Source organism: Halichoeres trimaculatus, unplaced genomic scaffold (genome assembly GCF_033239565.1).
Source record: "Halichoeres trimaculatus isolate MK-OKI-2021-1 unplaced genomic scaffold, fHalTri1.1 fHalTri1_scaffold_8, whole genome shotgun sequence".
Taxonomy (NCBI): domain Eukaryota; kingdom Metazoa; phylum Chordata; class Actinopteri; order Labriformes; family Labridae; genus Halichoeres; species Halichoeres trimaculatus.
In genome coordinates this window covers 25,855,886-25,872,325 of record NW_027437186.1, presented here as the reverse complement: position 1 = coordinate 25,872,325, position 16,440 = coordinate 25,855,886, and the positions used below count along the sequence as shown (strand labels likewise).

At 43.5% G+C, this 16,440-nt stretch overlaps 1 protein-coding gene across 4 annotated transcripts in view; it reads left to right on the top strand.

Moving 5' to 3' along the window:
- Positions 1 to 763: 763 nt before the first annotated feature.
- Positions 764 to 16,440, top strand: part of smoc2 (SPARC related modular calcium binding 2) — a 15,902-nt gene continuing 225 nt past the window's right edge. Inside the window, exons 1-13 of one of the 4 annotated variants that reach the window (XM_074675930.1) lie at positions 764 to 1,279; positions 5,656 to 5,818; positions 7,256 to 7,362; positions 7,513 to 7,612; positions 7,811 to 7,846; positions 9,373 to 9,420; positions 10,587 to 10,661; positions 11,505 to 11,691; positions 13,081 to 13,163; positions 14,430 to 14,529; positions 14,613 to 14,860; positions 15,252 to 15,277; positions 16,291 to 16,440. The exon at positions 16,291 to 16,440 is cut by the window's right edge and continues 225 nt beyond it. In XM_074675930.1, coding sequence (XP_074532031.1) covers positions 1,208 to 1,279; positions 5,656 to 5,818; positions 7,256 to 7,362; positions 7,513 to 7,612; positions 7,811 to 7,846; positions 9,373 to 9,420; positions 10,587 to 10,661; positions 11,505 to 11,691; positions 13,081 to 13,163; positions 14,430 to 14,529; positions 14,613 to 14,860; positions 15,252 to 15,277; positions 16,291 to 16,314 — 1,269 coding nt within the window. In that variant the 5' untranslated portion in view covers positions 764 to 1,207 and the 3' untranslated portion in view covers positions 16,315 to 16,440. Of the gene's footprint in view, positions 1,280 to 5,655; positions 5,819 to 7,255; positions 7,363 to 7,512; positions 7,613 to 7,810; positions 7,856 to 9,339; positions 9,421 to 10,586; positions 10,662 to 11,504; positions 11,692 to 13,080; positions 13,164 to 14,429; positions 14,530 to 14,612; positions 14,861 to 15,251; positions 15,278 to 16,290 lie in introns of all 4 variants that reach the window. The other 3 variants (XM_074675928.1, XM_074675927.1, XM_074675929.1) reach the window with 3 other exon arrangements.

Sequence of the window (16,440 nt, the reverse complement as noted above, 5' to 3'; positions counted from 1 at the left end):
TAACAGTCAGAAGTGTTTGCTTCCATGTTATTAAATCACCTTATTCTATCCGAATAAACTGAGTTTTGATCACAGATCAGCTCTGACCTTGGAGCACACAGTGAGAAAAGTTTCTGATACTTATGGTTATAAGTTCCTGGTCCTCTGCTTCCTGTGGGTTGAAAGCTCTGTAGGGAGCATACTTAAAAAACAAACAAACAAACAAAAAAGAATGTTATAAGAATATACACTTGTGTGACATCTTTATGTAGCACTTTCATACAGCCTGCAGAGAAGTTATCACCACCAGGTGGAGCTAGAGCTGCAGGCTGTCTGCATCTATCCTGTAATAATGCAGATTAGTTTTTGTCACTGACAGCTCACCTCACCTCTGAACCTGTGAGTTAAACCAGGCAGAGTGAGGATCAAAGTTCTTTACTATTTGATTCACAATCTTACGTCCTGTTCCTGCCAGGAAGCCCCGAGGCACCCCTTTCTTTTATCCTCTCTCAGTTCTGTTCTGTTCTGTTCAGTACCGACACATTAGAAATGTTCGGTCAAACTGAGCAATAAAATAAAAAAAGGTTAAAAAAAGAATGAAATTAAAAAAAATAAAGTTAACAGGTACATAAGAACTTCACATAAATGACCAGATTTTACAGATGAATATAAAAAATGTGAAAAGAAAAAAAAACCAACAACTTTTGTTTTGAGTGTGTACGCCCCCCTTCTCTTTGTGTGTGTTTAGGGGTGTACACTGAAGCAGACTTCGGCAATAGTCAGTTTTTCCTCCCTCCGCCAGTCAAACATCATCAGACCTTTCTCTAAAGCAAGAGCGAGAGAGACTCTTTGTTCGCGTTTGTAAGGAGGAGAAAAGAAGAAGAAAAGGTGAAAGAAAAGAATCCTTGACGTGTTTCCTTCCAGCGGCAGCAGCAGACGTAGCCCCTCCGGCAGAGGAACAGCCTGCATCCGATCAGAGAGAAAGAGAAAGAAAGAGAGAGAGGTCAGAAACTCAGGGGGAGGAATAAGGAGAGAGTCTGAACACACTTGGAACAGACGTGGTAGAATAAACCAGAGACCTCCTACTTCTCCTCCCAGGACTCCTGGTTTCAGGGACTTCTGTGGACTCAGAACATTTCAGTCCTCTTGAGGTCTGGGTGTCTTTGAGGAAACTCTAAGGGGATTTGGATCGCGCGTAATTTGGAGAGTTTATCCGCGCTGCGTCAGGATGCGCGTCCGTCCGCTGCTGCTCCTCTGTCTGCTGTGCGCTGCACGCGCGCAGAAGTTTTCCGCGCTCACAGTGAGTAGATCTACACAACTTAGAGTATGTTACAGAAAGATCCACAGAGGTGACTGTTTTATAAATAGCACCACAACTTAGTGTGTTTTATTTAGGTCCACACGCATCGGAGTGTATATGGGTTCATCTAAATTGGATTACGTCTCATAAAGATCCATGTATCTTAAAGCAGGTTCACCTCAGAGTGTGTGCCATACAGATCTACACACCTAAGAGTGTTTTAATATAGAAACACTCACCTTAGAGTGTCTATACAGATATTTATACCTGGGTGTGTTTTGTATGGTTCCAATTATTTAAGAGAGTATTTTAAATAAATCAACACTCAATAAAATGTGTTTCCTATGGATCCACACACCTTAAAATGTGTTAACACCTTTAGTTTGGGTTGTGTAAAGATTCACATAGCTAAGAGTTTGTTTCACATGGTTCCACAAAGCCTAGACGATACTAATAATCCACATCACATACGGGACAAAAATTCAACATTCCAGATACACACTGTAGATACACTGCAAACACACAGTAGACCCACTGTATAATCACTGCATATACACTGTAGATTCACTACAGACAGACTGCAGAAACACTGTAGACTTACTTAAAATGCTGTAGACACACCCCAGTGTCACTGGGGTTGCTAAAGTCCTACTTCAGAAACAAATTAAGGGTACCGCAGACAGACCATTCACAAACACACTGCAGACAGACTGTTGACTTACTGCGAAGAAACTGTAGTTTTGTTGCTGAAACACAAAATAAACTCTGTAGACCCACTGAACACATCTAATAGACACATAGCAGACACACTGTAAAAGCACTTGAACTCACTGCAGAAACTGCAGATACTCAGCAGGCACACTGCAGACCCACTGTAGACACACTGCAGACATACTGTAGACTCACTTTACCCACACTGTGAACATGTTTTAGAAACACTGTAGATTCACTGTAGATTCACTGTAGACGCACTGTAGACTAACTGCACACAAAATGTAGTTTCTCTTTTCTTGCCCGGTAAACACACTGCAGATACACTGTACTCTTATGACAGAAATATTGTAGATACACTGCAGACACACTGTGTAGACACACTGCACACACTGTGGACGCACAGCAGACACACTGTGGAGAAAACCATGGACTTACAGCAGCTACTGCAGTCACACTGTAGGCCACCAGGAGACACACTGCAGATACACTAAAGCAGACTCCCTGTAGATGTACTACCGACACACCGTTAACACACTGTGGAAACACTGTGGACTTACCGCAGATACTGCAATCACACTGTAGACCCATTCCAGACACACTGCAGTTACACTGCAGATCTACAAAAGATGCAGTGCAGTCACACTGTACTACTGTGGACTCAATGTAGAATGGTGCAGGCACACTGTGGACCCACTGTGGACACACTGCAGACATGCTGTTGCCATACATATATCTTTAATAGCACATACACACACAAACAAACACTGCTGGTGTGAGTGAGTTGTCTGGTGCTGTCACACTGCTTTATCATAACTGTCTGACTGTCAGAGGAGGATAAACTCAGGTCACAGTCTGTGATTAAATTGAATAATGAACCTTTACTTTAATGAGTAAAGTTTAAAAACAGTGTGAAGGGTTGGAGGAACTTCAAGGCTGTGTTTAATCCTGCAGTGAAGACGTGGACATGATTTAAAGGCTCTGTGTCTCTCCTCGCTGTGTGCAGCTGGCCGCAGAGGGTATTTGTGGTCCCATGACAACCCCCCCCCCCCCCCCCCCCCCCCCCCCGCCTTCCCTGCTTCACACTTCAGAGTGTTTTTGTTCCTTCGATGAAGTCAGCAGCAGGTGAAGCTGTCACTTTCTTCCTTCCACCTCTCTGCAGACTAATGATCCTCCGCCTCTGAGCGTTAGTGCAGGAAACTCCCGCCGCCTTGTTTAACACGTCCACTTGGCTCTCAGCGGGGCCCCCATTGACCCAAGGGGCTCCTGTGTAGGGGCCCTTCTGGGTGCTGGGAAGGGGGGCCCCACAGTCCAGAAGGCCCTTATCAGCCCACAATGCGCTCTCTGCAGGAGACACCCCCTCGCCCTTTTCAATCCTTTAATGCAGCACTATGGGTGTGTGAGGAGGGGTTGATAGGATTTGATTTTTGTGCTGGTCGAAAAAAAAAATCTTGCTGAACCAGAGAGAGAGAAAGAAGTTGGTTGAGTAAATTTTTGAGCTCCACAGTTTTTGCGTCCTGCATGTTAAAAGTTTGAAGGAGGTCATGTCTCTTCCTCTTTCTCTCTCTCTCTCTCTCTCTCTCTCTCTCTCTCTCTCTCTCACACACACACACACACACACACACATACAGCTTCTCTGTTTCTCCTCCTTCAGTCTGTCGTCTGTTTCTTTGACTCTGCTCAGTGTCGTGGAGATTCTGGGTGGCTGATTTCACGGCTGTCGGTCTGTCTGAGTCCGTAGAGCCTGTCCTCGTCTCTCTGGCCGAGTTTCAGAGCATGTTTCTCTGAGGTTAGAGCTTTATTTAAACTCTGCAGCTCAGTTGAGAGGACACTGAGCAGGCTGCTGAGTGTCTGAATGACTCTGTGTGAGCCATCAGTTTGCTGTCTGCAGGAGCCACTGGTGATAGTGATGATGATGATGATAAAGAAGAAGAAATGGGGGAAACACTGTCTGGGAGTTTGGGTGGTCTCTTCTCTTACATGCACTCTTCAACTCTTAGAGAAAACTGAAGGACAGACTGAAAACTTTTCTTTGACGGTTTGTCATGTTGCGTTTCTGGACCCATACAACATTATAACAGTACCGTTGTTATAATCGTTGTGGACTGCCATGTTGTTGTTTTTTGCTGATCAATCTGCTGAATCTGCTAACTGTTTTTCAACAAAATGTGCATCTGTTGCTACACTTAAGCACTAAGTATTCTCCAATACACCAGATTTTTGGCTCAACTCTACTTCAGTAGAGATCTTCCAAAAGTGGCTTCTGGACAAGGCAGTTGTAGCACCAACTATCGGCCTGGCATGCTGACTACAGCTTTTGTAGTCCCTTAGCATTTCTGTGTAAATGCAGTTTTTTTTTTTACTACATTTTAGTGTTTTCCAAAAAAATGCCATGTAAACAGGGCTTCAGTCTCTTACTGACTGACTGACTCACTCACTCACTCACTCACTCACTTACTGACTTGTTCACTGACTTGTTCACTGACTGACTTGCTCACTCGCTCACTCAATGACTCACTCACAAACTTTTTTACTCACTCACTGACTTATTTACTCACTCACTGACTTATTTACTCACTCAATGACTGACTGACTGACTGACTGACTGACTGACTGACTGACTGACTGACCGTCTGACTCACTCACTCACTCACTCACTCACTCACTCACTCCCTCACTCACTATCTCACTCACTCACTTACTATCTCACTAGCTCACTGACTCTCTCACTGACTGACTGACTGATTGACTGACTGACTGACTGACTGACTGACTGACTGACTGACTGACTGACTGACTGACTCACTCACTCACTCACTCACTGACTGACTCACTGACTCACTGACTAACTAACTGACTGGACTGACTGACTTACTAACTGACTGGCTGACAAACTGACTGACTTGACCGACTCACTCACTAACTGAATAACTGACTCACTCACTCACTTACTCACTGTCTCACTCACTAACTGACTCTCTCACTGACTGACTGACGTACTAACTCACACACTCACTAAGGATGACTTTTACTCACTTGTTGTTCCAGAATCCTGACTAGCTTAAAGTTCAGGTCATGTCAGAATGAATACTGGACCAGTGTAGTTCTTGAGTACCTCAGGAGCTCATCAAGTTTAACTCATCAGTGGTCTTTTATAGTCACAGAACCATTTATGATGCACTCTCAGGGTAATGTCCAGGGTCAGGAGGGGACACAAAGTGTCGCACTGCAAGATGTTTTTTAGTCTGTTGAGAGGATGCTAAGTCAGTTGTCTTAAACTCAGAGCGCAGAAAGGTTCTCCGTGACAATCAGAGAAAAGTGGATGTTAGCTCCAAGTGTCTCTCTCTGTGTCTCTCTTTTCCTCTGATTCTGTCTCACTCTGTCTCACTCCCTTTCTTTTTCGCTCTCTCTCTCGGTGTAAAAGACGAGTTCATACCCTGAGCTCTGTAGCCTGACAACAATAACAAAAATCTCCAAAACTTTTTGCCATGTGACCCTCTCACCTGCCACTTTAGTTATATGCTCACCTATTCATGAGGTCTGTCTTTGAGTGTCTGCAGTTTCTACACATGAATCATGATGAGGAGTGTGATGGCAGAGATTGATTATATTTTCTGTAATAGATTAAATGTTTTTATAATACATTTTTTTTTCTGTGTCTGTAGTTTCTGCGCGTGGATCAGGATAAGGAGTGTAACTCAGACTGCACTGGAGCACCTCGTAAACCTCTCTGTGCCTCAGATGGACGAACTTTCTCATCACGCTGCGAGTTCCTGCGAGCAAAGTGTCGCGACCCCCAGCTGGAGGTCATCAGAGGGCCCTGCAAAGGTTAGGTCAAAGGTCACACTTCAGGGAGCTTGGTGGGGGTCACAGAGAACACCTGTGGGGTCAGACCATTCAGAGAAACTGGACCTGTGAGTGAGGCTCACAGAGACAGAGATACAGGGAAGGAGAGAGATAAACAGCTAGTATCTGAGATCTCAGAGAGCAGGACCCCCCATGTCCATATATATGCACACACACACACACACACACACACACACACACACACACACACACACACACACACACACACACACACACACACACACACACACACACACAAACTGACAGACATACAGACAGGCACACAAACAGATGAAGAGACAGACGGAGGGACAGACGGGATGACATTTAATATACAGTCAGTCAGACGGACAGATGACATTAATCATATAGACTGACAGTCAGACAGACAGACAGTCAGACAGATGATATGAGTCAGACAGTCAGACACACTGACAGATGACTTTTATCATACAAACACACAGATAGACAGACAGACAGACGATATTAATTATACAGACTGACAGAGATGATCGGACAGAAAGTCAGAAAATCAGTTAGACAAGTAGACAGCCTGCAGGGGACAGCAGAAGTGAGTCTCAGAGTTTCTTTGGTTTTCGGTGACACACAGCTTCTGTTTGTCTCGTCTCTGATGGAGACGACTCATTCTCAGATTTTCCATTTTTTTGGCTCTCAGCGACCGAGGAGGACGACAAAGGCTTTCCACCAGAGCTCAATGATGAGTTTCCTCCATGGTCAGAACATCTAATGGCTAATGACAACACACACACACTTTTTATTACACACACACACACACACACACACACACACACACACACACACACACACACACACACACACACACACACACACACACACACACACACGTTTTATGAATGTGTCCACATCCCTTCATGTTCTGAGAGTTTGCACAGCTGGAGCTGGTGGTTGTGGTCTTGCAGGATGAGTTCAGACTCTTATGCACACACACACACACACACACACACACACACACACACACACACACACACACACACACATAGATGAAAGTTTTAGAGTGTGGACTTGATGTGAGCCCGGGTCTGACCTGAGGACTTTAACAGAGACGTTTGGAAGGTCAGTTTCCTCAGAATCAGCCCTTTTCTGTCTGGAATGTTTTTCAGGATCAAGTCTAAAACATCCTCACCATCGTTTCTTTTTCAACGTCTGTACGATGTCTGTTTGTGGTAAAGTCATAACGTTTTACCTTGTGTCTCAGAGCAGTAAAGGGTGCCGGTTTGATACCTACACTAGTCCCAAGCGTCCATTTTTCTGTCCTCCTCAGACCCTCACTGTGTGTATGTGTGTGTGCGTGTGTTTGTGCGTGTATGTGCGTGTGTGTGTGTGTGTGTGTGTGTAGCTGTGAGTTTGTAGTGACTGTGTTGCTGTGTGTGTTCTCAGAAACGTCCAGGTGTGTAGCAGAGAAGAAGTACACAGAGCAGCAGGCCAAGAAGTTGTTCCCTCAGGTGTTTGTTCCTGTGTGTAACCCCGACGGCACGTACAGTGAGGTAAAGACACAACAGGGAGGAGACTCGCTGACGGTCTGACCACCTGTCAGTTTTACTGTCTGTCTTCCTGTCTGTCCTCTTTTCTGCCCCCTGTCCTCCTGACTTCCTTACTGACCTCCTTTCTGAAGGTCTGTCTTTGTCTCCCCTCAGGTTCAGTGTCACAGCTACACGGGTTATTGTTGGTGTGTCACCCCAAACGGCCGACCAGTTAGCGGCTCTGCTGTGGCCAATAAGAAACCTCGATGCCATGGTGAGACAGGAAATAGGAAATCAAAGACACTGATAAGTGTTAGTTTGTTTGTGTATGTGCGTGTTCATGTGTGTGTGTGTGTGTGTGTGTGTGTGTGTGTGTGTGTGTGTGTGTGTGTGTGTGTGTGTGTGTGTGTGTGTGTGTGTGTGTGTGTGTGTGTGTTTTAAGATGATGAATCTAAACTTTGTGATGTTTCAGGATCCAAACAGGAGAGAGCTACGACCAGAGAGCCAGGTAAATCAGGTGAGCCCTCAAATAGTACAGGTCAGTGCTTATAAAAAGATAAACTGTAGGTTTGGAAACTCACCAGTGATCTTCATCCTCAGACCTCAGACTCTTCATCCTCCTTATTCTGTCACACACTCCTGCTGCCCTCTGATGCTGTGTGTGAACACACTCTCTGGTGTTTGAACGGGTCTGATCCCACGGAGCTGGTCTCTCACAGAGACTCAGCCTGGGTTGGCCTCAGATTGATTCCTTATGTGTGTGTCTGCGTGGAAACAACATCTAAGAGGCCGTATGTCCACATGTGGTGTTTGTGTGTCGTGTGCGTGTGAACATGCATGTGTGCATATGTGTGTGTGTGGTTGGATGGTTTGATAAAAACATTTTGGTTAGAGCAGGATAAACTCATTAGTGTTGTTTGAGCAGAGTCTGAATCATTTTTAAAATAAACTTTTATTAGAAATTTAAATATTAATGATGACGATTGATAATTTAATATGTCAAACTGATCCGTAACCTTTACTCACCGTGGAGTCATCCTAAACTTACAACTTACTACCGACACACAGCTGCTAAAGCAATGTAGGGCGACCACAGAGTGTGTGTATGTGTGTATGAGTGTGTGTGTGTGTGTGTGTGTGTATGTGTGTGTGTGTGTGTGTGTGTGTGTGTTTCCTGGCAGGCCCTTAAAGAGGTGTGAGAGTGGTGTCAGAGGCCGCAGAGTAAAGACCGTCGTTAGTGGTTCATCAGAAATCCACATCATAAAAACTGGTTTTAAATGACTTTACCATTCACTGACACACACACACACACACACACACACACACACACACACACACACACACACAGTTTTATATATAGATGTCCTACCTGTAGCCCAGGTTTCACTTTCAGCTCAGAAGTGTCTACTGAACCATTTTACCATCATCATTGTTACCACCATCATCATCATCTTCATCATTTTCAGCTGTCTGATTTTGATTCACTGCATGAAAAACCCCATGGGAACATCAACCACTAAACTCTCCTCTCCTCTGCTCTTTTTCTGCTTTACTCTCCTCCTCCTTTCCTTTACCTCCTCTTCTTAGCCTCCTTTTCCCTCCTCCTCTATCCTCCTGTCCTCCTCTTCCCCCACTTCTCCCCTCTTCTCTCCTCCACCTCTCCTGTCCTCTCCTTCTGTCTTCTCCCCCTTTACTCCTACACATGTCCCTGTCCTCCTGTCCTCTCCTCCTGTTTCCCCCTTCTCCTCTCCTTCTCCTGCCCAGACTGACCAATCACTGGTTGGTCAGTTATTGATCAGTCAGTGAATGGTTGGTCCTGTTCTTTCCTTCTCCCCCTCTCCTTCTCCCATTGTCCCTTCTCCTCCTCTCTCCTTCTTACTCTTCTCTTGTCCTCATTTTCCTCTCCATGTCCTCCTCCTCATCCCTTCCCCCTGTCGGGCAAAGTGCAACCCTGTCTTGTGGTGTTGTGTTCAGGTGTCGATCTAACTCTGGTAATTGTAGTCTCCTTGCAAATCTTCTCCATTCTGAACGCAGATGAGACGGGGCTAGTTGTCGACCCTCATCCCGCTGCTGATGAAGAAGGTGAGTCAGAGGCGCCCTCTGTGGCCACAGCCTAAAATTACAGAGCAATAGTAACTGCAAGCAGAATGTATTGCTACGGTCAAGTCAAGACGCAGCACGGAAAAATTAGACGCAACATGAACACCAAAATATAATCAAACACAGGAAGACGCATCACATCAGTCTGTGATTGGCCAGTTCATGATTGGTCTGTCAGTAACTGGTTGGCTAGTCTGTCATGGTTGGTTAGTGATTGGTCGGTGATTGGCCAGTCAGCAATTGGTCAGTTAGTGATTATCTAGTCTGTGATTGGCTGGGTAGTGTTAAGGCTGTTACTGATAAAAGAAATATATTATTCATTACTCGTTACTCTTTTAAAAGACTCATTGTTTATTTACTTATTACTCCCTTCTAACAGAGATGGCAAAAGTACCTGGATTCCTTACTTGAGTAGAAGTTAAAAAAAACCTATGTAAAAAAACGACTTGAGTAAAAGTAAAAAGGTTTGATCCAACTATCTACTTGAGTAAAAGAAAAAGTATAGGCTCTGAAATGTACTCAAAAGTACTTTTTAAAGTAAAAAGTATTCCTATTGCATGATTCAGTCACTGTAAACACAGAATATTTTATATGGAAGCTACTTAAGCAATGTTATTGTATGAACAAACACTACCTGCCTAGTGTCCTAATGTACTGTAATGCTCGAACGTTCGTGGTGTAACATGTGTGGGCAGTGTGGCAGACCTGCTCTGACACTGACATTGTGGTGCCAAAAAATATATAGGCATAGGCTTTATATATAAAGTAACAAGCCTTTTTGGGAAATGTAAGGAGTAGAAAGTACCGATATTTATGTTGAAAATGTAACTGAGTAAAAGTAAAAAGTCGTCAGAGAAATAAATACTTCTAAAAATACAAAGTACCTGAAAAGTCTTCTTAAGTACAGTAACGATGTTTGTACTTCTTTACTTGCCACCTCAGCCTTCTAACAGTAAAATATTACACAAGATCATGTAATTTTTGTATGTTTGTGTGAGTAACTTTAATATCACTACTAGAATTTCAGTAATAATAATAATTTAGTACTACTAAAATTAATAATACGGCTTCAACGTGTGACTGCCCAGCTCTGTTGGTCAGTCAGTGGTTTCTCTGATGCCGATTACTGTTCCTGTGATTCCTTCCAGACATCACTTCTCAGTACCCAACCCTGTGGACGGAGCAGGTCCGCAGCCGCCAAAACAACAGAACCAGAACTCCATGTAAGTGTCTGAGTTTGTATGTGTGTGTATGTGTGTGTTCATCTTTAACTATCTACACATCGCAGAACAAACTACCTCTGTTTATCTTCAGCTCCTTCTTCGGTGTGTGTGCGTGTGCGCGTGTGTGTGTGTGTTGATCCATTATGGTAATTCAAACCAATAGCAGCCGGAGAATGCAGGCTGATGGTTCAGATTAACGTGTGGTCGTCCACATGGAGGAAGTGGAGCAGAGCAGGAAGGCGAAGAGGCGTCTCATTCGCTCTCTTCGTGCGGTTAAACTTCTCTGATCAAAATAAACAAAGGCAGGATTACCCACAAACCCCTGCAGCAATTTAGACCAGGCTAGCAATGTGGTGAAAGGGAGAGAGGCTGTGATGAAGATCTGTGAAGCCTCCTCTTCATCACCTTGCCTTCGGTGTCAGGGAGGATTTTTCTAAACATAAAGATACCTCACAGTGTGTGAGATAGTGATATATATCTTCTCTGTCTCACACACTTCACCTAACATACACACACACACATACATACACACACACGACACACACATAGAGGGCAGCTGAGTGTGTAAATATTTATGAATTTAGGCATTAGGAACTGTTCTCTGTCTTTAATGTGTGCAAGGGGGCAGGGGTTGAGGGAGGGATCTGCACACACACGCGCGCACACACACACACACACACACACACACACACACACACACACACACACACACACACACACACACACACACACACACACTGAGTTCATTTGTATCAGCTAAAACAAAATCAAAATATAAACTCTCTTGCCTGATCCGATGTGTGTGACCTCTGACCCCCGTGTGACCTCTGACTCCTCTCTCAGCCTCGTCATGTGACCAGGAGCAGCAGTCGGCTCAGGAGGAGGCAAGGCAGCTGAAAAACGACGCTGTGTTTGTTCCCGATTGTTCTCATGGCGGCCTGTACCGACCTGTGCAGTGTCACCCCTCCACCGGCTACTGCTGGTGTGTGCTAGTTGACACAGGCCGGCCCATACCTGCCACCTCAACCAGGTGAGAACACACACACACACACACATCTTCAGCTTCATTAAACTGTCCTGGGAACAGATTCTGTAAGAGGTTAACCCTTTCTTTTCCTCTGGAACTGTTTCTCTGTCAACTTCGCAACAGCACAACCCAGAACTCTGACCCTAGCTCTAACCCATTGTGAGCAATTGTGGCTCTGAGTCCTAATCAGCTTTAAACAACTTTTCCACCTTTCCAAGGCCATAAAACCATATTAGCAAACAGAAGGGAAGAAATTGTAATGTTTATATTGGTACATACCTCATTGAAAAACTCAGAACTACAGCAAGAGGATAAACATCTTTTTCCTTTTTCTTTTCAACCTACACACTGGCACCCTACGCCTCATAGGATCTACATTCAAAACAGGCCAAACTTAAAGAGCTTGGATTCAACCACAGTTTTTTTCAATGCCATTATTTACTTAAACCAGGTAAAGGTAGCTCCCTTCTGCTCCATCATTTCTCCAAGATTAGCTTCCTTCATTTTTCAAATGGAGGCCTGAAAATCACCCATGGATCAATCCGACAGTGGAAGAGAAGAAAAAAATTCTGGATTATGAAACCTTGTTCCTGGGGGCTTCAATATAAGAAAAATGCTTACCTATGAGGACCTGACCTAAATTCCCCCTTTAAATGACACTTTAAATAGGAAAACTAATGCTTTTTTGTTTTTTTTCTTTACCTTATTCTCCTAATTTTCCCTCAGGCTCCACGTCCCCTCCAGCAACTGGAAAAAGTGCTGTTTAATTTGACTCTAACCCTGTCTGAGCTTCAGAGTGCTAGCTCTACCTCTGACCTCACCTCAACCTTGAGTCCAGGATTGCTCAGGCCAATAACACACAAACACACACTAACTCACACACAGAGACTCTAACACACACACCCAGATGTGTGTATTCTGCAGAGAGTCTGAGAGGTCAAAGGTCAGGCAGTCACAGTAAGGAGTGTTTGCTTCTCACAGAGCAGACAGGATCAGATTAATGAGACTACAGTCACACACACACACACCCACACACACCCTGTGTTGGCCTGTGTGTCTCCAAGGAGGCCCCCTGTCCCACGCTCTCAGAGTCTGGAGGTGGTCCTGGGAGCTTTAATCCCTGAGATCAAACTGTACAGTAATAACAGAACGCACACTCCATCTTTCAGCAGCACCACACGCATTGTGTGTGACTCTGACTAAATGTTTGGATAAATGTGTGTTTCATTGTGTGTTTCAGTGTTTTGATGAGTGTGTGTGTGTGTGTGTGTGTGTGTGTGTGTGTGTGTGTGTGTGTGTGTGTGTGTGTGTGTGTGTGTGTGTGTGTGTGTGTGTGTGTGTGTGTGTGTGTGTGTGTGTGTATTATCTCACCTATGTGTGTCTCTGTCTCAGGTATGAACAGCCAAAATGTGACGGGAATGCAAGAGCTCATCCCACAAAACCTAAAGATCCCTACAGGAGCCGCCATCTGCAAGGTAATCCTGAGTGCCTGTTTGTGTGTGTACATGTGTGTGTGTGTGTGTATGTGGGTGTGTGTGTGGAGAGAGAGTGCTTAGGCTCGGTTTTCACGATGATGTTTCATCCATAAATGATATAGCACAGTGAAAAAGTCTGCGTTTACATGGAAACACTGAGGGACTGAAAACACTGTAGTAAGCTTGCCAGGCCTGTAGTTGGGGCTATAACTGTCTTGTCCAGAACCTGCTTTTGGTAAATCTTCACCGAAGTAGAGTTGAGCAGGTAGTCCGGTGTATTGGTGGATACTTAGTCTAGAAGAGGAGCAACAGATACACATTTTGTTGAAAATTCGAAGATTCAGCAGATTGAGCAACACAAGCACAACATTGTAGTCTGCAATGATTGTAACAACGGTACTGTTGAACTGTTGCCCATGTGCGAAGCTGAGTGTGACATCATCGTTTCCACTGAAAACATCGGCTTACTGTTTACAAGGCAATGGTGTCAGCAGCTTTTCAGAAAAATTCCACTCTGGACGCCATCTTCAAAAGTTTGCGTTTTAGGTTCGGCTAAAATGCTGTTTCTGTGTAATCGCGAGACCGAAACGCAACAATACTTTTGCATTTCACCCTAAAACTGTTGTCGTTTAAACGGCTCCTTAGTTTTCTGTTTTCGGTACTTGGTGTCCTGAGCTCAGACCATGCGAGTGTCTTCAGCTCCTTCTCTCTCTTTGCTTCCTTCTCAGATCTTCTCCACCTGTAAAACATTGGAGACTGTGTGTGTCACACAATCTAAGCCACATGCTGAGCTGTAACAAAAAAGGTTTACAGCTTCATCTTCTGTAGAGCAGACTCCAGCTGGTCGGTCAAAGAGGCCTAGCTCCAAAATCCTCCATTGTCCCGATCCCCTCCCTCCTGTAGTATCAGAATTATTGGCAGGTATAAGGATGACTGACAGATAACAAGATACTGGATACGTATCAGGATGATTGGCAAGTATCAGGATGATTGACAGGTAACAGGGTGATTGGCAGGTATAGTGTTCCTCCCACAGGTGAGCTCTTTATGAGTAGGAGGAACTCTGACAGACGCTCGTTAGGTTTATTTGCTCCTCCTCATGTGAAAAACACAGCCTGCAACAACGTCCCTATGTTTACCGTTATGAGGCCACCTATGACGCAGCATTCCTCCTTGGTGCAGCTACCTGCAGGATAATTGTTTTTTCCTCCACATAAACCTGATCATCTGCAGACTCTCTCTCAGGTATTTGTGCCTTCTGTTTAGGTTGTCCTGGGGCCAAGAAGACCGAGTTCCTGACAAGCGTTCTCGATGCTCTGTCGACAGACATGGTGCACGCTGTCACAGATCCAGCGTCTGCTGGCAGGTTAGACGATGAAATGGAGTTTACTGAAAACAGGAGTAAGCAATGAAGTGAACTTTAATCTTTGTTTCTGTATCTGTGTTCAGGATGGCAGAGCCAGACCCCAGCCACACCCTGGAGGAGCGGGTGGTCCACTGGTACTTCAGCCAGCTGGACAAGAACTCCAGCGGAGACATTGGGAAGAAGGAGGTCAAACCGTTCAAACGCTTCCTGAGGAAGAAGTCGAAGCCCAAGAAGTGTGTGAAGAAGTTTGTGGAGTACTGTGACGTCAGCAACGACAAGGCACTGTCTCTGCAGGAGCTGATGGGCTGCCTGGGGGTCACCAAGGAGGACGGTAAGCACACACACACACACACACACACACACACACACACACACACACACACACACACACACACACACACACACACACACACACACACACACAAACAAAACATCCTCTGTGGATAAAAGCTGGCTAACTTAAGCTAACCAGCCAACAGCTGTGATCTGCCCACACCTGTATGACCCAAAGAGCTACTGAGTCATAAAAAACACACCTGGTATCATTCCTTTAGGAGTGTGTGTGTGTGTGTGTGTGTGTGTGTGTGTGTGTGTGTGTGTGTGTGTGTGTGTGTGTGTGTGTGTGTGTGTGTGTGTGTGTGTGTGTGTGTTTTTGTCTTTTTAAGCATGGCCCCTGAAACATCTTTCAGCTGATAACCCCTCTCTTTCTACCTCTAAACCAGGTGAAAGTTTCTCCTCCAGTAAACTGGTGAGTACTCCGCCCTCTAGCAGGAAACTGCTCATTTAGACAGACAGATAATCAGTCGTATAAAGAAAAAAATTGAACACAAAGACAAGGATAAAGATATTTTTATTGATTGATATATAAACATTGAATAATGTTTATATAATGATAAATGAGTAAATAATTATAAATGCATAATTAGTGATACACAAAAAGAAAATGATAAATCTACAGATAATAACAAGTGCATAAATAGTGACAATTGTATAGTTTTTTAATAACTGCTTAGATACAAATAAAGGTATGGTGATTGATAAATGCATATATAGTAATACATTTATAGAAAACAGTAAGTATTTTTTTTTATTTATGTAATGTAAAATGATTGATGAGTTACTGATTAAGGCAAAAGTTATAATAAATGTAAAGGTTTTAAAAATATATAGATAGAGAATGTTTAAGAACTGATTAATGTATGGAAAATGATAAATGTGAACATATTGATTTATCTATGGTAATAATAAATGTATAAGTGATGACCAATGTGTAGAACTGTAAAAATAACAAAAGTTAAATTAATTCTACAGAATTTGATGAATGATCAGATCTTGATTAAGGCAAAGATAACAAATGTATTGACCTTGATTCATATAAGATAATGATAGATTTATAGGTTTCATATATGTGTGACAAATATATGGATATTAAGTGATGCAGAAATAATAATAACTGTATAGCTTTGAATAATTCATAGATTTTGATTATCTATAGACCTAACTGTATTAATAAACATATAACTATATTGAAAATTAAAATTGTAGCGATATAAAGCATTAATATCAGTGAATGTAAGATCTGAATATTGATACATATTTAGATAATGATAAAAGTGTAGATGTTTATAAATATGAAATAATAGATTCATAGATCATGATAAATAAATTAAAAATTATGAATATATCACTATTTATTGCTGTATAGTTAACAATCCTTCAACAATCTGTTATTAATCAAACGCTGTTTGTTGTTGTCCTCAGAGTCCATCTAAGAAACATGGCTGAACAGACTCTTTTTTTTCCTGAGCACGAGGGGATCAAGAATCTTTAGTATTTGCACTTTGTACTTTAAACGTACATTCACTTTGTAGAGGGGTGTTTAAGCAGACTTCTGGTGTGTGTGTGTGTGTG